Source organism: Lissotriton vulgaris, chromosome 5, assembly GCF_964263255.1.
Source record: "Lissotriton vulgaris chromosome 5, aLisVul1.2, whole genome shotgun sequence".
Lineage (NCBI taxonomy): Eukaryota > Metazoa > Chordata > Amphibia > Caudata > Salamandridae > Lissotriton > Lissotriton vulgaris.
In genome coordinates this window covers 230,019,749-230,043,345 of record NC_141693.1, presented here as the reverse complement: position 1 = coordinate 230,043,345, position 23,597 = coordinate 230,019,749, and the positions used below count along the sequence as shown (strand labels likewise).

The 23,597-nt window shown below is 44.8% G+C and overlaps 1 protein-coding gene across 2 annotated transcripts in view; it reads left to right on the top strand.

The window, feature by feature from the left end:
- The window catches only part of LOC147710554 (torsin-4A-A-like), a 248,373-nt gene extending 226,411 nt beyond the window's left edge, over nt 1-21,962 (top strand). For both annotated transcript variants that reach the window (XM_086921232.1, XM_086921231.1), the window contains one exon: nt 19,620-21,962. In XM_086921232.1, the coding sequence (XP_086777358.1) occupies nt 19,660-20,934 (1,275 nt within the window). In that variant the 5' untranslated portion in view covers nt 19,620-19,659 and the 3' untranslated portion in view covers nt 20,935-21,962. The remainder of the gene's footprint in view (nt 1-19,619) is intronic.
- Nucleotides 21,963-23,597: the final 1,635 nt, after the last annotated feature.

Genomic DNA, 23,597 nt, shown 5'->3' with positions numbered 1-23,597 from the left:
ATGAGACTGGCTAAACATCCCAAAAAAAAACAGGGTGCCAAATACTCACAGGTGTGCAAGCAGGGTAGGAGACATGGCTGTAAACCATGCAGGGGACGTTTCCATCCCAACAGATGTGGGAAGTGTTGAGGTGACTGGGGTATGCTCGAGGTATTTTATTATGGAGTACAATTTGCTTATTCTAATTTGTTTGGGTCAAAAGACTTCGCATGGTAATGTGATCACAATTCAGTTCGGTCTGCGGTAGACTGCTTCCACAAAGCTTCATGAGGCATACAGGAGAAGAACTAGTCCTACTTTTACCTCTCTCCAACCACACTCACCTGCTGCCAGGCATTCAGTTCACATGCACACTGTGCATCTGCAGTGTCTGGGCTGGCTGCTAACTGCTTAGCCTCCTTTGTGGGACATGTATGGCACTCTCTTATTTTCTTTCAACTCACAACTCTAATCCATCCCTTTACTTTTAACCACCATTTTCATCAAGCCCCGAGCATCCCAATAAAAATGTAGCAGCATGCTGACATATCCTTCCTCCGGCAGAGTCATTGCACGGCTGAAGGAGGCAAGGACTTTATTCACTGTAAGGAATGGCAGATCACTACCTACAACTTGTCATCTAGTTAGTGGTTCATCCCATCACATACTTGCACACCCAGGAGAGAGGAGTGGACATGGGTAAAGTGATTATAGTCTCAGAGGGAAAAATGCAATGTGCTAGCATTGAGGGGCGAATAGAATTGATGTCTGCTGTCCTGTGAAGACCTATTTACCATGGTGAAGGCCCGCTCACTCAGTAGTAGACCCAATAAAGTGCTTCATGTGAAGTCTGTATGGGTTAAACCTACTTTGGTTTTTTTTTAGTTTTGTGTAGCGCGAACTAGGCCCAAAGATATCTGGTATCAGAGCGCTTTACATGAGCACCAGTTTCGTTACAGATGGACACATTCATTTTTGTTAGGCACGGGGAGATTAAGTGATTTGCTCAGAATCATAGGATGTTGACCGTTGATGGCGAGACTTGAACCTGGTTCCCCAGCTTCAGGTTTGACCGCTCTAGCCATAAGGCTGCATCCTTTCCCCTCTACTTTTGTAAGATACCTACCTTTAAGGTGAATATATGAAGCAATAGGCACTTTAAAGATCAGGTTCTTCCGTAAGCACATAGTGATAGGACAATCCTCTCTGCTCAAGTAGATAAACCAGATCGTTAATATCACTTTTTGTTTTTCACCTCTATCTCTCAGTAGTCTTGCTCAACAACTCAATAGTTGATTTAGTGATTGCTGGTGATGCCTGAAAGTCGTGGGGTGTAATACCAGCCACTTGTTCACTTTCAAAATTTGCCTTGGATGCCCTCACAGACAATTGTACCCTTGCACTCACTGATAAATCCCCAAAGGGCTACGCATCCTGCTGGCTCCGAGTTATGAACAGCGGAACCCCGATATGATGAAAGAGTGGGCTCAAAGCAATTTGGACTCTTCAAGACGCTTAGTTGAAATATTGGTGAAATACGCTGAAATAGACAGAGTCGAACTACAAAGACGGATAGTAATACTTACAGACGAGATAGCCCTGATGGGCTCTGCGGAAGAAATAAATAAATTAAAAACAGAAATGACCGCCCGCCTGCGAAAAGAGGAAGACAAGATTAAAGATCGCAAAGCCTTTAAATTCCAACGAGATCGGGTGGATTATGAATGCGGACGCATTTTTACCTTTTCACGGAAATATGATGCCATCAAATCTGTCAAACAAACCGGGGCAAACGTGGCACAGGCTGGTCCTTCCAGTAGCAGGCAGTTAACGGGTTCCTCGTATTCAGATAACAGCTCAGCCATTGAGAGTGAAACGGAAGGAGATGTTAACAGAGTCCCACCAATCTTGCCTGGTGTTGCCCCCTCTCCCGCTGAAGAGATTAATTTTTTAGTGAACAACGTATGGCAACTCTGCGACCGAGAACTCGGCAAAATCCAGTAGGCAGAGGAGAAACGACAAACGCGGCCAAAGGCGCAAAGCCCACAAACGAAGCATCTCCGCGAAACAGCAGCAAGAAACGCGGGAGGGGCTGGTGGAATCGCTACTAAATACTAAATCAATAAATGAAAAAACTGTCATTAATCTAACTGAAGCTGCCTTGACTAAAGCCGAAATCCAAATACTAGCTCTGTGTTTATCATTTTGCAATAAGTCCAACTTTGATTATCCGAATACTCGTATGGATATATATCAATTTGTAAGGAAGTTGAAACTGTGTAAATTCCATGCCTTAAATAAGTCTAAAAAAGCCATTGAAGGAGCAGGAACCAGTACACAAGACACAGACTCCCAAATTCACCCCGATATCGGGCACAGAGCAAGTATTACTAATGGTTCTAACGGATTTACATAATGAAAACAACCTCGAGGAAACTGAATCCTTGTCTCCCATATGCTTAAGCCAACCATTGACCAACACCAATGTTGATATAAAAACCACTCCTTTCAAGAAAAAATCAAAGTTTAACCCCATAACGCTACGAGATGGCATTGATATTTTCAATAAGCATGTGATAGGGGAAATCAAAAAGCTCAATTACAGAACATGTACATCTAAAAGGAAGATCTCTAATAAAACAGGCAATATTATAATTTGATTACCAAGTTGCAAAAAAATGACGATGTAATTGTGAGGAACTCTGATAAAGGAGGAAATGTGGTGTTGTGGTCCAAAAGGGAATATATAAGTGAAGCATTATCCCAACTCAATGACCGATCTTGTTACAGGCTTAGCAGTGCAGCGGCAATCAGAGACACTGCTAATGCATTTTATATGAAGTTGGTGGCCTGGAAAAGAACGGGTTTAATAAGTATTGATGAGTATCAATTTGGGAAACATCATTTACCACGAAGGCATTACCACTACTCACGTTTACCACGTGACACTTACCACGCAGGGTGCCTTCCACGCAGGGTACCTTCCACGACGTCTTTACCACGGGCTAGGGGGGAGACGTGGTATTCCTTCAAGTCGATCTGCGTGGGCATGGGGGGGCAGAGGGAGGGGGGGGGGCTCGGAGGGGGGCTGGGGGGGTCTCCCCCCCCAAAAATAACAAGCAGGTTACTTTAACAAAGAAACAAACATAAATTTAAAAGAAAGAGGAAAGAGCCTCCCCCAAAGACGTGCCGTGTACGTCAAAAAAGCAGTCCTTTTTTTATTTTGGTATACGTGTTTTGACGCTTGTTTCAAAGGAGGATGGAAGTAAGGGCTCGTGGAGAAAGACGTGAAGGTAAGACGTTGCAACGCGTAGTAAAATGCTACGTTGTAAATACCAGCGTGGTAAAGCCACTTGCGAGGTAAAATTCGCGTGGTAAAGCCATGCGTGGTAACTGAAATCGTGGTATAATCATATATTCTATCAATTTATGAGAAATGACCATCCGGTCATTCCGAATATTTACTTTATACCTAAAGTACACAAGAATGCTACCAAACCTCCAGGGCGACCTATAATATCAGCCAGATTGAGTTTATTGGAGAATGCTTCAAGATACGTGGATTTCTTTCTGCACTAGACTTTGCACAGGTAGCCGATCTTAATGCTACCAAACAGCATTAACCCTGAGTCATCCTCCCGACGCCAGCAGCGCAAGGACTTTGGCCACGCCCCTTTTTGGCCACGCCCCCGGCGACGAGTACAAGACGCTGAATGCGAGCGCCCTGTACTGGAAATTGACTAACACTCCTGAGGCGGAAGCCGGGAGAGCAAACTGCGCTTTTAAAAATGTACTATTGTCACTGTAATTTGTGTTTGATCTTTTAAACTAAAAACTTACCACGCCGCAGGGCACTTGAGCACTAGACTTTGCACAGGTAGCCGATCTTAACGCTACCAAACAGCCTTAACCCGGAGTCATCCTCCCGACGCCAGCAGCGCGAGGACTTAGGCCACGCCCCCTTTTAGGCCACGCCCCCTCCTCAGCAGCCATTCATCATGTGCACTGGCCGGAAGCGCAGCGGGAGCGCCATTTGCGCGCCGAAGGCGCGCCTAAGGCAAGTCCGTCTGCGCCCGTCCGCGCCAGACCGAGCCCAGAGCCCATAACCCCTGCCTCACCCACCCCATCGCCCCTCGGATACACCCAGAAAGCACTGCTCGGATTGAGGGACCTCATGGCCACCTCCTGCCGCTGTATTATCACTGTAGAGGAAGGTCAATCACGCTGTCCGAAGTGTACTTACAAATTCACCCCCCACTTCTCCGCTAAACCACCTTCCCTAGGGATGGCTCTGATTAATTGCAGATCCCTCCCAAAGCACCAAACGGAAATCAACACACTCCTACAGGGCTCGGAAATTAAAGCACTCTTTCTGACAGAAACATGGCTCACCTCAGATTCAGAGCCTGATATCATTCAATCGCTCCCACCAGGTTTTCTCATTAAACATCAGAACAGACCGTACGGTATTGGAAGCGGGATAGCGATCATATATAGAGACTACCTGTCCTGCCAGTTCAAAGAAAGCCCTATCTTGGACTATGAAAACTTACTTTTTTCCATTCACCGGCCCCCTTCCACCACCATCTCAGGGATACTAGTGTATCGCCCACCAGGCCTCCAACGACGCTTCTGTGACTCCTTATTGGATTCCATTTCCTCCCTCGCTTGCCAAACCCCAAACTTCACGGTCTTGGGAGATTTGAACCTCCATTTCGATGACCTCTCCAACAAAATAGCCACTGACTTGAAAGCAGATCTTGCTTCAATAAGCCTTCAGCTACAAAGCGATCAACCCACCCATAATAAAGGCCATTTGCTGGACCCTATATTTTCCAATCTTACCAGACTGGTAATACACTCCCCCATCCCCGTACCATGGTCTGACCACTTCTTAGTCCCCTTTAAACTAAAACTCTCGGCGGAGACACCGGAGAGACCCCCCCACAAGTACCCTCTCTCCCGTGGAATAATCTTGACATTAACTCCTGGGCACAAGCACTTTCTACCACCGTCCCGGTACTTGACCCAGATCCCTCGAGAGCAGATGTCCAAATCCACGAGTGGATCACCCAATCCCTCGACGATACCCTGCCTATCAAATCCCTCCCCAGCATAAAGAAAACTGCCAAATCCCCGTGGTTCACCCAAGAACTACGCAACCTCAGGAAGACATGCAAAAAACTCGAGCGCCTGTGGAGAAGAAATTGGTCGATGGAAAGCAAAGACGAGTACAGGGCCGCCATCAAGCTCTATAAAAACTGCATAAAAAAACCACAGGCAACCTTTTTCGAGGAAAAGATATCAGCGGCAGCCAATTCTGCGAAAGAAACGTATCGCATTGTGCGCCTTCTTACCAAAATTCTAGACCCGTCACCTACTCCGGACCCATCGGGCAAAAGATGCAACCAGCTGGCCGAGTTCTTTTCGTCGAAAATCGACAAAATTCTCATTTCTCTTCCTGGCCCCAACTCCTTTCAAATCCCAGTCACCCCCCATCCTGTCCGGAGGCACCATGCCTCCGATCCCTCCCGAGATCACCACAGAGATATTTCTGTCCACCCTACAAACGATAAAAAGTGGCGCTCCCTCAGACCCAGCTCCCACTAGCAAATTAAAACTAGTCGCCTCTACGATCACCCCTCCACTTACCCACCTCATTAATTCTTCCTTCAAACTGGGGGCTGTCCCTGCCAACTGGAAAAAAGCCACCGTCAGGGCTCTCCTAAAAAAACCTCAACTTGATCCCTCGGACCCAACCAACTTCAGACCCATTTCTCTCCTTCCTGCCATAAGTAGAGTTGCCGAACGAATCGTTAACCATCAACTCTCAAATTTCCTGGAAACTAATCAACTCCTGCGCCAATCCCAGACAGGGTTCAGGCCGGGACAGGGCACTGATACCGCTCTACTAGCCGTGGTCGAAGAAGCTAGAACCATCATGGACACAGGAGGATCAGTGGCAGTGATCCTCCTCGACCTGAGTGCTGCCTTCGACACGGTGGACCACGCCATCCTCATCCACCGGCTAAGCCTGATAGGTGTCGCAGACTCCGCCCTGTCCTGGATCAAATCCTTTCTGGAAGAAAGAACCTTCCAAGTGTCGGATGGCACCACTGCGTCCAAAACCATGACTCTCCAGTGTGGGGTCCCCCAGGGCTCCTCCCTGAGCCCCACACTGTTTAACGTTTATATGTCCCCCCTAGAGGACATTATCACCCCATATGGAATAAAAACAGTCATGTATGCCGACGACACCCAGCTGGTGGTCTCGTTCAACCAGCCGAGCAACAGCCTAGTTAATCTGGCAAACTGTCTCGAGAGTGTTTTCCACTGGATGTGTGAATCTCGATTGAAACTGAACGGAGAAAAGTCTGAGATACTTCTCCTAGGCAACCCTCACAAACTTCCTCCATTCCTCCCCTGGCCGCCATGCATGGGAACCCCCCCCCTACCTCCAAACGGAGGTTAAAAGCCTGGGCATTTGGTTGGATCAAGACCTCAATTTCAAAACGCAGGCCAGAATAACCTCGGGGACCTGCCTTAGTCTCATCCGTATGGCACGAAAGATCCTCCACCTGATCCCATTTCAATCAAGGAAACTACTGATGCAGGGATTGGTGAACTCAAGACTGGACTATGGCAACGTCCTGTACCTGGGGGCACCGGCTTCAGTCATCCATAAACTACAATGCGCCCAGAACGCCGCTGCCAGGCTCCTAACGGGAACTAAATCAAGACTCTCGGCCAAGCCAGCTCTCAAGAGCCTACACTGGCTCCCGGTCAAAGAAAGGGTCTACTTTAAGACCCTATGCATTTCGTATAAAATATTGCAAGGCAAAGGCCCCCCGATTCTGAGGCCGTTTGTTAAATCCTACCACTCTAACAAACAGCTTAGATCCGACTCTCTCTCCCTTGCCAACGTTCCCAGAATAAAAAGATCCCGATCCGGTGGGCGCCGGTTCGCTTACAATGCCCCAAAACTGTGGAACTCCCTCCCTCTGGTCATGCGGAAGGAACACAACCTCCTGGCCTTTCGGAGGCAATTAAAAACATGGCTCTTCCCAGAACCCTAACATCTATGCTCTCCACTCCGGAACTTAGGTCATGCCAGCGCTGGGACGCCCTAGGGTAGCTATGCGCTTTAGAAATCCCTATTCAAAATTCAAAATTCAAATTCAAAGAATGTGTCATGGGATTACCATCGTATCTAAGGGACACAAGTGATTTTCTAAGTAAAATCAAAGATCTTGAATGGGGTCCAAACTTCCATCTTTTGACTCTAGATGTGTCTTCATTGTACACTTGTATTGACCACAAGGACGGTCTATGTGCTTTGGAATATTTTCTAAAAAAGCCATTTGCCCCCAACATGACATTATGCTTCTGGATATGGTGAGCTTTTGTCTTAATAACAACATGTTTTCATTTAATCAAATGTTTTACCAACAAATGCGGGGTGTGGCTATGGGGGCCAGCTTCTCCCCCAGCTACGCCTGTATATTTATGGGCTGGTGGGAGGAGCTGGTCCTCAAAAGCACGCACAAAAAGCTATATGACAATCATGTTAAATTGTACTATAGATACATTAATGCCTTGTTTTTGGTGTGGGATGGAACAACGGAAGAAGCCATGCATTTTGTTGAATCCTTAAATTCAAATAATGTCAACCTATACTTTACGTCTACTATCAGTAACATCAAGATACATTTTTTGGATGTAGAGGTTTATGTGGCTAGAAACAAGTTGGAAACTAAACTCTACAGAAAAGAGACAGTCGGTAACTCTATTTTACACTTCTCTAGTTTTCATCCTAGGCATTTGGTAAATGTAAATGTAAATGTCAAGGTATTTGTAGAGCGCACTGCCACCAAGCGGTTTCCTGGCGCTATTACTCATACCGCTGTGGAACCCTTCCTGGCTTTCCCTGTGAAGTGTCCACTCCTGGGCACCCACAGGCATCCTAGCGCTGTTGCGGCCGGTGTGGAGGTTAAGCAAGCTATTGCCCAGAGGTGCAGCGTGGGGCCCATGATTAGAATAGGCACCGAGGCGAGAATTGTCAGGTCCGAGGAAATTGAGCCCAAGACCCGCCGAGGCGCGAATTGAACCCTGGTCCCGGGCCAGAACTCTGCATCAGGGTCTGCCGCTCTAACCATTGAGCCACACTCCTCCACGGCATCCCCTACGGGGAGATGCTACGTATCAAAAGAATCTGTAGTAATTAAGCAGACTTGGTTGAGGCCCAACTCCAATGTAAGAATAGGTTTCTCGCCTTAAGACTATACAAACTGCGATTAACAAAACCTTGGAGTTGGATAGGGACACCCTCCTCGTTCCCAGGAAGACTAGAGAGGCCAATGCTGTGGAGGTGGCTAGCCCTGACCCAGTAAGGCTAATACTTCCTTATAGCGCCCAGGAAAAAACTATTACCAAGATCATAAATAAAAACTGGGCTCTGGTCAAAAGTTACCCGGTGATAGGAGCGGAGATGCCAACATAGCCCAGCATTACTTTTAAAAGGGCCCCCTCTATGTACAGTGAACTAGTTTCCAGTAGCTCAGAAACACCACCATCCGCCAATTGGCTGATGGCACCCAATGGATTTACAAAGTGTAGAACATGTAAAGCGTGCCAATATGGCGTCAATAAAAAAAGTTATTGCACTGCTTTCAGTGAAAAAGAAATCCAAATTTCTAAGGCCCTACATTGCAAGACAGAATATGCTATCTATATTTTAGAATGCACATGTCCCCTAAAGTATGTTGGCAGTACGAAATTACCTTCCAACAAAAGGGTTTTACAACATATCCGGACCATCACTAATCACGACCCAACGTACCCTGTTGCGAGACATTTTCGAGAGGTCCATAACAATAATCTCCAAGACCTCTCGTATTATGTCATAGATGCCATCCAATACCAAAAAGGGTGGTGACAGGGAACACTGGATGAGAAAATTGGAAACCCGTTACATCCTCAACCTCAATAGCAAAAACCCTGGGGGTCTGAATAACACTGAGGATTTGCATACATGTTTGTAACCTATCTAATGTAGTGACATAGGGTTCATCATCACTTTCCCAAACCCCGCAAGTTCTTCTCCAATTCTTACCTCATTGTGCAATTAATTGACACTTACCTTTAAATTAATTTATAATCTATTATAAACCTTATTAGAGGTTAAGTTCTCGTTTTTTAGTAAACAATGATTCTTATATCTGCTAAATCTTCTCTTAACCAACGATCATTTTGGTTTTTTATTTATATTTTTTTCCTCACTTATGCACTTTACACATATGAGATATGTAAAATGTAAATGTGCTTCGATTTATATAGCGCGCTTTAACCCAGGGGCCTCAAGGCGCTTGCGTAGGGAACCCGTCCTGGTATTCCCCGGTGAGATACCCTGGTCAGGTATCCACAAGGTGAAAGCCAGGCATCCCGCCGTGAGGGGCCGTAGTGGAGATTAAGCAAGCTATTGCCCAGAGTCGCAGAGTGTGACCCCATGAGTCGAGTAGGCACCAGAGCGAGAATTGTCGACTCTGTGGAATTTTGAGCCCGAGACCCGCCAAGGCGGGGAATCGAACCCTGGTCCACAGCCGATCTCAGCTTCCGGGTCTGCCGCCTCTAACCACTGAGCCACGCTTCTCCACTCTTAGTTACCCACGGGCTAACAAAATAAATACACACAGATTGGGAAACAGGGTGCAGCCTTGAAGCTTTGGTATATGCTCAATAACATGTCTTTTTTTCATTATGAGGGGCATGACTTTACCTTTTTTGTATTAACAGAGATTTTAAGTTTTTTTTAAAGAATTTAGATGTATATATATATATTTTTGTATTTTCATACGGTATTTTATCATGTTTATACAATATATCTTATTTGAATTTTAAATAATCTGTGTATATGTGCACTATGCAATTACATCGTATTAATTAATACCTTTTTAGATCCTTAAACCACAATGGCTGGTCAAACTGAATGTTTCTTCTATGTTCACTGTTTACACTGAATCACGTGCAAAAGTGCGGCTTCATAATTGGTCTGGTTACGATCTAGCGTGGTCATGTGAGCAAGCCACTTTTGGTGGTGAAATGCATAATGTCCGACAAATAAACTTGGAAGTTAAGCACTAACATCGGGTCCGTGTCTGCTTGCTGTAAGGCAATTTGGAGGCAGCTTTGAAGCAGCGTTATGGATATATATATATATATATATATATATATATATATATATATATATATATATATATATATATATGTCCAACATGCTCCAACAGAAAAAGAAGCGGAAGCCCAGAGGAGACCAGAGTGGGAAGCCTTTATTCACCATAGCACATTTTTGATGGCGGCGAATGCATTTAGGCGTGTGCCTTCGTCAGCGCCCAACATCAGCATGACTCATGAGTGTAGCACCTCCCCGCTTCCATATGTATGGTGAGTACGAGTTCGCCCCTCCCCCATGTGAGTACAACTCATCAGGTGCAGTCCGTTCTTGATTCTCCGAACTACAACTGCCAGAGTGCCATGATTCACCAGCAAACCGGGACGGTGAGTAGAATCTTATGGGGAGTAATGTTAACAAATGCCGCAGGGAACTCGTGAAGCAGGGTGAGAAATCATGTCCAAATGTCCCTGGCTCAATCAGGCTCCCTTCGAGTCCCCTCAAACTGCCACAGCCTCCCGAAGCAGAAATCCATAGTGCAGGGGCTAAACTGCGGATGCAGAGAGCCCACGAGAGAGGTAAGATACCTCCACTGCTCCTTTCATTCAGTGCGGGTGGCGGGAACCGACCATTTCATCACTGAAATATTCAAAAAGTGCCGCGAAGCAGACCAGTTGTGTCCGGACCCAAAGCGTGGCAGGGATTTTCCAAGGTGCGTGACTGGCAAACGCACTATTAAATGTCCAACATGCTCCAACAGAAGAAGAAGCGGAAGCCCAGAGGAGACCAGAGTAGGAAGCCTTTATTCATCATAGCACATTTTTGATAGCGGCGAATGCATTTAGCCGTGTGCCTTCGTCAGCGCCCAACATCAGCATGACTCGTGAGTGTAGCACCTCCCCGCTTCCATATGTATGGTGAGTACGATTTCGCCCCTCCCCCATGTGAGTACAACTCATCAGGTGCAGTCCGTTCTTGATTCTCCGGACTACAACTCCCAGATTGCCATGATTCACCAGCAAACCGGGACGGGGAGTAGAATCTTATGGGGAGTAATGTTAACAAATGCCACAGGGAACTCGAGAAGCAGGGTGAGAAATCATGTCCAAATGTCCCTGGCTCAATAAAGCTCCCCTCGAGTCCCCCAAACTGCCACAGCCTCCGAAGCAGAAATCCATTGTGCAGGGGCTAAACTGCGGATGCAGAGAGCCCAAACCAATATATATATATATATATATATATATATATATATATATATATATATATATATATATATATATATATATATATATATATATATATATATATATATATATATATATATATATATATATATATATATATATATATATATAGTCTATTGCAGGCGCTCCAAGTGAGTAAGACTCCCCAAGGAAAATTTAAATGAGGCTTTATTGACACCTTGCCAGCACTCCCGCCCTGCCCACTTGGGATTATAATTTGAACTTATCAAGAACTGTTTGCACACCCACATGGGTGAAAGTGAGCGCGCACTACAAGAGCCAGCAGGCCTTGCACTCAGCCACGCCCTGGAGGGTAGGCTTCCAACACAGGTGCGCGTTGGTTTGCTGCAAGTGGTTCCTTTCAAATCACGCCGCAGATGAAGGGAAGATGTCCTGAAACGCGTCCGGCGTTTTAAACTTTGGAAAAGGGTACTGCTGTTTTTCCTGTGCTGGCAAGGTGTCAATAAAGCCTCATTTAATTTTCCCTGGGGAGTCTTACTCACTTGGAGCGCCTGCAATGGACTTGATTTGTGCGGCTGGCTATGGTCGCGAGTTTAAGATGCACTGCAGAAGTGCGGGTCCTGCCCTCAAGCTTCGGCATTGGGACTACAGGAACAGGGATTTGGCAGGTGTTCGTGCAGGACGACGCCTGCTGAGGGGGATGGCAGCTGCAAAGCAGGGTTCAGGACATCAGTGGGACTCCCGCCCTGCCCACTTGGGATTATAATTTGAATTTATCAAGAACTGTTTGCACACCCACATGGGTGAAAGTGAGCGCGCACTACAAGAGCCAGCAGGCCTTGCACTCAGCCACGCCCTGGAGGGTAGGCTTCCAACACAGGTGCGCGTTGGTTTGCTGCAAGCGGTTCCTTTCAAATCACGCCGCAGATGAAGGGAAGATGTCCTGAAACGCGTCCGGCGTTTTAAACTTTGGAAAAGGGTACTGCTGTTTTTCCTGTGCTGGCCATGTGTCAATAAAGCCTCATTTAATTTTCCCTGGGGAGTCTTACTCACTTGGAGCGCCTGCAATGGACTTGATTTGAGCGGCTGGCTACGGTCGCGAGTTTAAGATGCACCGCAGAAGTGCGGGTCCTGCCCTCAGGCTTCGGCATTGGGACTACAGGAACAGGGATTTGGCAGGTGTTCGTGCAGGACGACGCCTGCTGAGGGGGATGGCAGCTGCAAAGCAGGGTACAGGACATCAGTGGGACTCCCGCCCTGCCCACTTGGGATTATAATTTCAATTTATCAAGAACTGTTTGCACACCCACATGGGTGAAAGTGAGCGCGCACTACAAGAGCCAGCAGGCCTTGCACTCAGCCACGCCCTGGAGGGTAGGCTTCCAACACAGGTGCGCGTTGGTTTGCTGCAAGCGGTTCCTTTCAAACCACGCCGCAGATGAAGGGAAGATGTCCTGAAACGCGTCCGGCATTTTAAACTTTGGAAAAGGGTACTGCTGTTTTTCCTGTGCTGGCAAGGTGTCAATAAAGCCTCATTTAATTTTCCCTGGGGAGTCTTACTCACTTGGAGCGCCTGCAATGGACTTGATTTGAGCGGCTGGCTACGGTCGCGAGTTTAAGATGCACCGCAGAAGTGCGGGTCCTGCCCTCAGGCTTCGGCATTGGGACTACAGGAACAGGGATTTGGCAGGTGTTCGTGCAGGACGACGCCTGCTGAGGGGGATGGCAGCTGCAAAGCAGGGTACAGGACATCAGTGGGACTCCCGCCCTGCCCACTTGGGATTATAATTTGAATTTATCAAGAACTGTTTGCACACCCACATGGGTGAAAGTGAGCGCGCACTACAAGAGCCAGCAGGCCTTGCACTCAGCCACGCCCTGGAGGGTAGGCTTCCAACACAGGTGCGTGTTGGTTTGCTGCAAGCGGTTCCTTTCAAATCACGCCGCAGATGAAGGGAAGATGTCCTGAAACGCGTCCGGTGTTTTAAACTTTGGAAAAGGGTACTGCTGTTTTTCCTGTGCTGGCAAGGTGTCAATAAAGCCTCATTTAATTTTCCCTGGGGAGTCTTACTCACTTGGAGCGCCTGCAATGGACTTGATATATATATATATATATATATATATATATATATATATATATATATATATATATATACTAATATAATAGAGAGCCCAAACCTTTGAGGCGGGTAATCTCAGGAACCACAGCACCAATCACAACACCCAATACAGCATTGGAAAGGGCAGTTGCAGCAGAAGGACATAGGCTATGCAGACGCCCACCATATACATTTAAAAGGTAAAAGAACCGTGCCAGCAAAGTAGTCCCTTGTGGGCTGTCTGCGTTGTGCTGGGGGCATGACAAACGCTGGTGGCGTGTGGTACGTTCCGCCCTTCATGCCATGTCTCATATCGTGTGCTGGGGGCGTGTGCTGGGGGCGTGGGCGTTTGTGGGGCGCGGGATTACGGGGAAAAAAAGCGAGCGTTGTGCCCAATATTTCATTGTTTTTTCTTCCCAGGTTCTGTACATTCCAGCTCCGGTTGTCAACCCTGCTCCCTTTAAATACCCCTGCACCCCATAATTCTAGCCCACCCTTACTCCTTAAAATACCCCAACACACTTAAACACTAACCCATCTTAACCCTATAAATATACCCTGTACCCCCAAACCTACCCCTAAGACCTAACAATACCCCTGTACCTCAAAACCCAAACCTAGCCCTGAACCCTATAAATACCCCTGTACCTCAAAACCCAAACCTACCCCTGAACCCTAAAAATACCCCTGTACCCCAAAACCCAAACCTAGCCCTGGACCCTAAAATACCCCTGTACCCCAAAACCCAAACCTCACCCTCAACCCTTAAAAAACCCCTGTACCCCAAACCTACCCCTGAACCCTAAAAATACCCCTGTGCCCCAAAACCCAAACCTAGCCCTGAACCATAAAAATAACCCTGTACCCCAAAACCCAAACCTACCCCTGAACCCTAAAATACCCCTGTTCCCCAAAACCCAAACCTAGCCCAGAACCCAAAAAATACCCCTGTACCCCAAAACCCAAACCTAGGCCTGAACCCTAAAAATACCCCTGTACCCCAAAACCCATACCTTTCCCTAAACCCTAAAACTACCCCTGTACCCCATAACCTAAAACTATATCTGAACCCTTAAAATACCCAAACACCCTAAAACATATACCTCCGTACCCCAAAACATATACCCCTATACCCATACTTACCTTATCCAAACATTAAAGAAAACATGCTTTTACCATTCATGCATTTACAACGAATTTCGTTGTAAATGTATGCGTGGTAAAAGCATATAAAATGGAATGCCATGCGTTTATAATGGCTTTGCGGAGTCATGGTACTTTCGTAATGAAAGTATGCGGAGTGAAGGTATGCGGAAAGAAAGTTGCGGAATAATGGGTGTTTACCCTCCCCCGGTAAGTACATTGGTGGCACGGCGGCCCACATCTCCAGCAACTTACTCATATTTTTTCACCACCGATTTGAAAAAGGCACAGGTCTCTCTCATTGATGGCCAGCACCAACATACACTTTTAGGCACACCTCCCGCCACAAGTTTAAGAATTGCAAACTTTGGAGCTGGGGAGCTACGTTCTAATCTCGGCATCAGCTCAACATCCTGTGATTCCAGGCAAATCGCATTGTCTCCCGTGCCTACCACAAATGAATTTGTTCTTCTGTAATGTAAATTGTGCTCATGCCATGTTGTCGAGTTCGCGCTATATAATATTGCAAGGAAAAAAAAGTAGGGAAACTCGAGTTCACACACTACTGAATGCGCACTCTTAAGTGCATCAGCAGAACACTGTGAATCGGAGCGTTTCACAGGCCTGTCACAGATAAGAAATGCTATCAAAACGAAATCCTACAAAAGAATATACTACAGGCCGGCAGCAATTCATACCCGGACAACATCGGGACGGGCTGTTAGTATATATATATATATATCAAAACAGGTTGCCTCCGAAAGAAAACAGCGAGGGACTCAGCGGGCAGTGCTTCAGGTCGGTTTAATGCAGCAGTTCTTGTGTGCCATGACTCGTTTCAGGAAGTCGTCCCTCTTCAGATGCCTTCACTCCCTGTACTGGCACTAGATGCAGTCCCGCTTTTGAAGTCAAATACTCCCTTCCCATTGGAGGACACCATCGGACTGCATGTCCCAGCATCCCTCTTGTTGGATGCCAGAAGAAGCTGTCAGTAAATCGGAAAAAAATCCTCTGGGCTGTAAACGCCTTGTTGCACCACTCAACGCCTTCTGCAGCCTCCAGTGTGTGCGTAATCCATGAGGCGCCGTGGCAATACTCCGGGCCTCCGAGCTCAGCTAGTAATGAGCACACGAGAACCGTGGCTCATGACGATCTCAGATCGTAATGAGCATGGGAGGGGTTAAATAAACCCACTTAAATCCATAATACATTCACGTACACACAAAGTAAATAAAATATTTGGCCAGGATCACAGGATATTGGGGCCACTGCAAAACTAAACCTTTAATCTCAAACCTCTCCAATTCAGCACCTTTCTCCTTTACACTACATACACTCCACAATGACCTTTCTCTCAGACATTCTGTTCCTTTTTCACAGCCCATTCATTTACTTTCCTCACCGGATCCCTTTTTTACATCGCATTCATTTACTTTCCGCACCAGATCCCTTCCTTCTTTTCTTAGCTTACTCCCTCACACTTTTCCTTTTAACATTTCATCCTTCTCTCTTAAACTCCTGTCCTCATTTCTCTCCATAGTCGTCCACACTTACTCCTATTCTGTCTCTTAGCCACTCTCACGACACTTTCTTTCCTTCTCCTATTCTCCTCCTCTTTGCCTTCCAGCTGTGCCTTGCGCCGCTCAGCTGTGCTCCGCTCTGCTGTGCTCCGCTTTACTCCACACCACTAATTTGCTCCTCTACAATGGACAGCACTCTTCTTTATTGCACCCTCCTTTACTCCACTTCATTCCACTTCACTCTGTGCAACGCCACTCTGCTTTACACACCCCCACTCCACTCTGCTTTACACACCCCCACTCCACTCTCCTTTACAGCACTCCACTCTACTCCAAATCACTGTCCTTTAGTGCACTCCACTCTGCTTTACTATACTCTGCTTTACTATATTCTCCTTTACTCCTCTCTGCTTTACTCTACTCTGCTCAATCCCCCTGTTTTATGCCATTCTTCTCAACTCTGCTTTACTCCACTTCACTCTACTTTACTCCACTCCTATTAACAGCACTCTGCTTTGCTTCAATCAACTCTCCTTTATTTCACTCCACTTTATTTCACTCCACTTTATTTCACTCCAGTCTTCTTTACTCCACTCTGCTTTACTCCACGTAACTGTGCTTCATGGATTCAGGAGTAGAGTGCTACTCACAGCAAAAACGCTTCCACACCTCATGATGGGTAGCAAGTGCTATATAAATGCAAACCTTTTTCCTCTTCTATACCTCCACTATCATTTCCCAATCCAAATAAGTTACTAAGATATCAACCACTCAAATTACTTTAATATTTCGCTATACTAATATACCACTAATCGTTTGAGTTCTGGAGCAGTGAGCTACTTGCCGAAAAAGCGCTTCGACGCCTCGTCGGGGGTAGTATGCACAATATAAATGCAATTACAATAAAATACTTTACTCCATGCCACTCTTCTTTACTCCATTCAATGCCAATCTGCTCCATGCCACTGGGCTTTGCCCCACTCTACTGGGCTTAGCCCCACTGTACTCTACTCCACTCGGCTCTACTCTGCTTTGCTCCACGTCACTCTGCTTTGCTCCACGCCACTCTGCTAAAAAAAAAAAATCACCCCAAGGTTTTGACGTGATAAATTTACATATATACAAAGTAAATAGAATTTTTGGCTCCACTTAAACTTTAATCCCCAACCATAGAATTGTCATCTTTCTTCCTCATGCCACATCCACTCCACAATGACTTTTCACTCACACGTTCTGTTTCTTCTTTACAGCGCATTGATTTACCTATCTCACCTGATCCCTTCCTTCTTTTCTGCTCATACCCCTTAACACTTTTTCCTTTTAACATTTTCTCCTTCTCTCTTCCACTCCTTTCCTAATTCCTTCCCACTTTTGCCCTCGCTTAATCCTATTTTGTGTGCCTCTTAGCTGCGCTCTCCACACTTTCTCTCCTTCTCCTCTTCTTTCCTTCTCATCTGTTTTGCCACCTCCCTCTCTTACACTCCTCTCCCTAGGACACATTTCACCGTGAAATTAACTGTATTTAAATTAGTCCTTAGTTTTAGCCTGGGGTTTCCAGTGCACACAGCGGCACTTCATACCGAAAAAATCACCCAAAAGTATTGAAAGTAATTTTAAATAATACCACCTAATACTATAATAAATTTTCCTACATACAAAATAAATAAATATTCTGTCTCTTTGGTTAAATAATGTTTTCTTTCATATTTAATGTACAACACTCTTATGTTTTTTTTTTTGGCTTGGATGGCCTTTTAAGTCAACAGTGAACACATGGCATTCTTTCTTTTGTTTTCAAAACCCAAGCCATTAAGCATCCTGTTTCCCACGTGCATCAGAAGGCCTTTTCATAATTATCAGCATCGCCATCTTTTATATATGGTTATTTGCACCCAGACAGTAAACAGAACATTTACTTTACCACATGCTACTCATTTCACAGTTTGTGAACTTTCAGCCAATGGCTAAATTATTTCCTTGCTGGATTCATTAACATCCTGCTTTCAAAACACAATTGCACTTTACTATAGGTTTCTGCAAATTTTGCACCATCCGTACTGCAAATATGTCTATTAAACCTAAAGATTTTGCAATTTTTATAACTTCACTAAAGGACATATTACATTTACATACAGACCAATACATTACAGGATTTTCCCAAACACACATGCTGTTAGGCCACGCCATGTTTGTTGTAGGCTGCACAACATTTGTTTTGCTTGTGCAACCCGTTACCCTGCAGAGTAGTGTTTTATTTTTTATTTTTAGTTTTTTATATATATTTAGAGCTGTGTAACATGGCGTTTTGTTTTAAACCATTTTAGCCTTTAAATTGGTGCTCAATTTTAGCCGGGGTTTTATGGTGCACACTACAGCAATTAATAATGAACACCTGCTTTTATAACAAAAAATCACCCAAACGTAGTAAAGTGAATTCAAATAGCAGCAGTTAAGGCCATAACATATGTTTTTACATATAAGGAAACTCGTTTATTTGCTCAGGATCACAGGATGTTAGGACCACAGCAATACTCGAATTAATCCCCAGCTTCAAAGTTGGAACCATTCTCCCTTTATTTTTGCCAAAGCTTGTTTCGTCCTAGTTCTGTAATATACTGTGTTTTTGCTTAAATAAAACCTATTTCTACTCTATAGAGAGAGAGAGAGAGGGAGAGAGAGAGAGAGAGTGTGTGTGTGAGTGGGTGTATGTATGTGTGTATATATATATATATATATATATATTTCTTTATTCTGCGCAATGTTGGTTTTGGGCGTGCTGTATAATGTGCGTGTTCTGTAATATGTGATCTGTCTTTTATAACACCCAGTGCCAAAAGTCATCTGTGTTATACTAACCATTTAGGCTACACTATATATTTATTTTCTTTGCAGTGTTTTATAAATATGCAGTTACATTCTTTTTACACTGTAATAACTGACTAATTTATGTTGTAAATCCAAATGAATCTTTTAGCCACATATGGTACTGCACCCTGCAGCATGGCTTGGAAAAGAAGCATTTGAAATGCAAAAGGTCTCGCATTTATTAAAGTTATAGCTATTGGAATTAAAAATGGCAATGCTTTTTAGTTTTGCTTTTCTATACCAACAGCACTATGCAAATATAATTACTAAACTGCAAATGCAAAATTGAAAAGTAAAAAACATTGTCCTTTTTAACACCAACAGCTGCAAATAAAAAAAATGGTAGACCTATTGCATTGCAAATGCTTGTTTAAGTAAAGCCTTACGTTTGGGCACCAGATGAAAGATTGAGTGGCATGCAGCAACTCTATAACTATGCCGAAAACGCAGCTGCAGCAAAATGGCATAGTTCCAATGGCTTTGTATTTAACCCAATCCAAACCTTAGTTTCAAACCTGAGGGGGATGACAACTTTGTTTAAGTGGTTTGAAATGTGATAAAACCAATTCAAGAATGAATATAAGGTGTATTTACTTCTGATCAACTTGTAACACTTCTCTTTTCTAACACTTTTCTCTAGCTAAGCCAGTTCTTATGTAATTAACGGCAACGACGTAGACATGGAGAAAGCTCTGCCCTGCACGGATGCGCCCGAAAGCTCCAAAAAGATGTCCCTGGCCTCGTACCCCGTAAGACCTGTGGTCCTTTTGCGTCGCCAGATTAGGAATTTGAAGAAAAGCAAGCTTCACCTCGACCTCTCCGGGGGGAGGTCACTAGAGACCAGGCAAGCAAGACTTCTTCAAAAGCAAATCTCTAAGGACAAAACATCATTTTCTAACACTGTTGGCTTTGAAAAGTCACAACATTTTAGTTTTGATACCCCAAGTTTGGAGCAGATGTCACAGTTGCCGGTGCCTAAGCCCAAGCGTAAAAAGAAACGAAAGCAGTCCAGAACTGTACTGTATCCAGGTAATTCACGAAGGTACCTTCCCATTGAAGAGAAGAGCAAGGCCAAACAATGCCTGCTTCTCTTCATTGGCATTATCATCTTTCAAATTTTAAATGCCATTGAAAACTTGGACGATAATGTACAGAAATATGACCTGGATGGTCTTGAGAAGACCATGCATCGGGACATATTTGGCCAGAAACTGGCAGTGGAGACTGTTATGGACCTCTTGAAGGATTACCTTGCCACTCACACTCACAACAAGCCACTGGTGATGTCACTAAATGGGCCAAGTGGCGTTGGAAAGAGTCACATGGGGCGGCTTCTGGCCAAGCACTTCCGTTCAGTCATGGGTGGTGAGTTTGTGCTTCAGAACTATACTGGGCACAACTGCCCCTCTGAATCAGATGTGCGTTCTTGCCAAATCGACCTATCTGGGAATGTTTCTGATATGGTGGTTCGAGCAGAAATAGAGGAGAAGATCCCAGTGTTCATTCTAGATGAGATGGAAGTAATGTCTCCACTTCTACTTGACGTGCTCCATGGGTACTTTCAGCCGCACCAGAGCAACGAGTTTCTTAATGCCATCTACATATTGATTAGCAACATTGGTTCTAATGGGATCATCAAGTATGTCCTTCAGAATGCATCCAATGTAGACTTGTCACAGCACAGGAAGCGGAAAGAGCTTGTTAGTATTATAGAATCTTCGTTGAGGCAGCATCATCCTCTTTGGGATCGCTCCGAGATCGTTCCGTTCATCCTGCTGGAGAAGAGTCATATTATCAACTGTTTCTTGGACGAGATGCTGAGGGAAGGTTACTATCCAGATAACAGCAACATTGAGAACATGGCAAGCCAACTAAAATATTACACGCAAGGGGAGAAGCACTATTCTATAATGGGTTGCAAGCAAGTAGTGACCAAAGTGAACATGCTACACTGATCGTTCGGAACCGGTACAAGACTGAGCGGCTGAAGTTGGATTTTTTTAAGACTTAACATCTAACAATACTTCACTCCATTTCTTATTGTAATGCTATGGACCATTTTGTTTTTTTTTTATTCTCAATTGTCAAACAATGGTCAAGATTCACATTTTAGCGATGGAATCCCCTCCTTCTCCCCCCTCCCCCCCCCCCACACACACACCCACCCCCAACCTCATGGCCCCGTTCAACTAGAGAAATATTTTTTATGCCACATTTTATGCCAATCAAAATAAGGAAGGGAGGATTCAGACTTTTTATAAGTTTTAATGCAATCTACTTTAATGAGCAATCAAGCTGTCATCGCGTTGTAAGGTCACTGTGGTATCTTACAGGTTAAAGACCTATCAAGGCTTTGCTCTTGTATCTAGGCAATTTAATTGGAGTCGAATGGATTAAGTGAAACTATGGGATTAAATGGACATGCTGAAAATACCTGTTGAGTATAACACAAACCAGAAACTCCATTTTGTTTTGAGAACAAGTGATAGAAATGTGAGATGTTTAATTTCTTAGGAAAAGAATCGTCTGAAGTGTTTTTTGGGTTGTGGTGGTTTTTTTTTGTTTTTTTTTGCAGTCTACCTTTAGTCAGGAAATCATTTCAAATCGCCTTTATTTCCACAGATTGTTTTCACATCTGATCAATTTTTGCCCGAATAAATCTTAAGACCTGCTAAGTTTCCAGGTTTTTGTGTAATGTGAAATCGTTTTCTTTGTGTAGATCAGATGGTCTCTCTTTTTGTAAAAGTTGAAGCTGCATACCTCATTAAGCACTTTACTACAAGTAAAGGCTTTCTCGAGGTCCTCTACACCTTCAGAGCCAAATAGGGTCACCATGGAACCAATATCCTAAAAAAGTTTAGGTTTACCAACAATCTACCACAAATGGGCATCACCTGAGTTCTGATTCTAGAAATCTACTGAAGCCATAAAAATGCAAAGTCTAAATGAGCTCAGGCACTAGATAAATACCGGTGATCAAAGAGCCTACAGAGCATGCAAACAAAGGCGACATATTGCAGGTAAGTTGTGTGTCAAAAGAGAGCTAATGCACTAGAATATCTTAGTATGGCACTTTGATTAATACAGTTGTAAGAAAATATGGGGTAATACCAGAGCTTACGAGTTAATACAGCTGAGACAACATGCATACCAGGACAGAACACTATTTGTATGTAGGGTCCCAAACAAAAAAACAATGAATTACAGAGCTGCTATCTTACCACAAAAAGTACCTTGTGCCCCCCCCAAATGATGCAATCAAGTCAATTCTGTTGAGATGACACAGGAGCGTGCACATTGCTTATCCTGAAGTACTGGGTTTTTAAGAACCCAGCGGTGCCAGGGAAAACACCCTAAGACTTCGAGTTCTTCCTGTTTCAGACTACAGAAACACAGAGTCTTCTTGGTGAAGTCAAAGATCGTATTTATTGGCTGCAGCCAGTAACCGGTATCCTAGAAGTACAACACGGTGTATATTCTCAGGAGACTGTTCAAACTTACAAAGCCAGCCTTCTCTTTTATACAAAATATTATGCTTTAGGCAAACATTCCTTATTTTACAGTTGACCATTCACATATTTTCACTACAAAGAAAAAGCAGAGTCATGATGACAAACCCATATTTTAGTTTGTCCAGCCCACAATCAATTACCCGACAAGGCCTAGTATTTTCATCAGATATCGGCGGACCCCCAATAAAAACGGGCACCTCCTCCTCGTAAAGCAAGTCATAAAGAAAGAAACAGGGACAGGTGTGTGTAAGATTAGGCATGGTTTGTGTGCAATGATATGTTTATGATATGTTGTGCCTTGATACTAATCTCATTCGGCCACTGGGAAAGGAACTGGCCGAACAGGTTTGGCTTCAGGCAGTGGAGTCAGCTTGCCCAGGTCACAGAGGAGTCAGCAAAGGTGTACGTGTCTTTCAGACTCGTTTTCGGCCTTAGTCATCTGGCCTGTGTGAGGGCAATCACAAAATGGCTGCCGTTCACAAAATGGAACCCGAGAGTGAATGTAAATGTATTTGAGCTTATATAGCGCACAGCTACCCGCAGTGGGTTTCCCGGCGCTTGCTTAGGGAACCCGCCCTGGTATTCCCCTGTGAGATAACCCCGGCAGGGTATCCACAAGGTGAAAGCCAGGCATCCCGCCGCGAGGGGCCGTTGTGGAGATTAAGCAAGCTATTGCCCAGAGTCGCAGAGTGTGAACCCGTGAGTCGAGAAGGAACCGGAGCGAGAATTATCGAGTCCGTGGAAATTTTGAGCCCAAGACCCGCCGAGGCGGGGAATTGAACTCTGGTCCAGGGCCGATCTCAGATTCCGGGTCTGCCGCCTCTAACCCCTGAGCCACACTTCTCCAGAGTTCAGGACGGAAACACTGATTTCAGGGTGATCTCGTCACCCGAATATGACGGAAATGCTTGTACATAGTATTCTAATCATTCTCGGTCTGCTAATACCAAAATCGTCATGATACGACGATGTTTATAACACGGGTCCAGAATTTTCAGTACCACAGACCCTCCTTTTGCCCTTACATAGGCAATAACCTATACTCATGCTAATCTGAGTCCAGGTCTATATTGATAAAGTCATTGAGGTGTTGCTGTAGCATCATC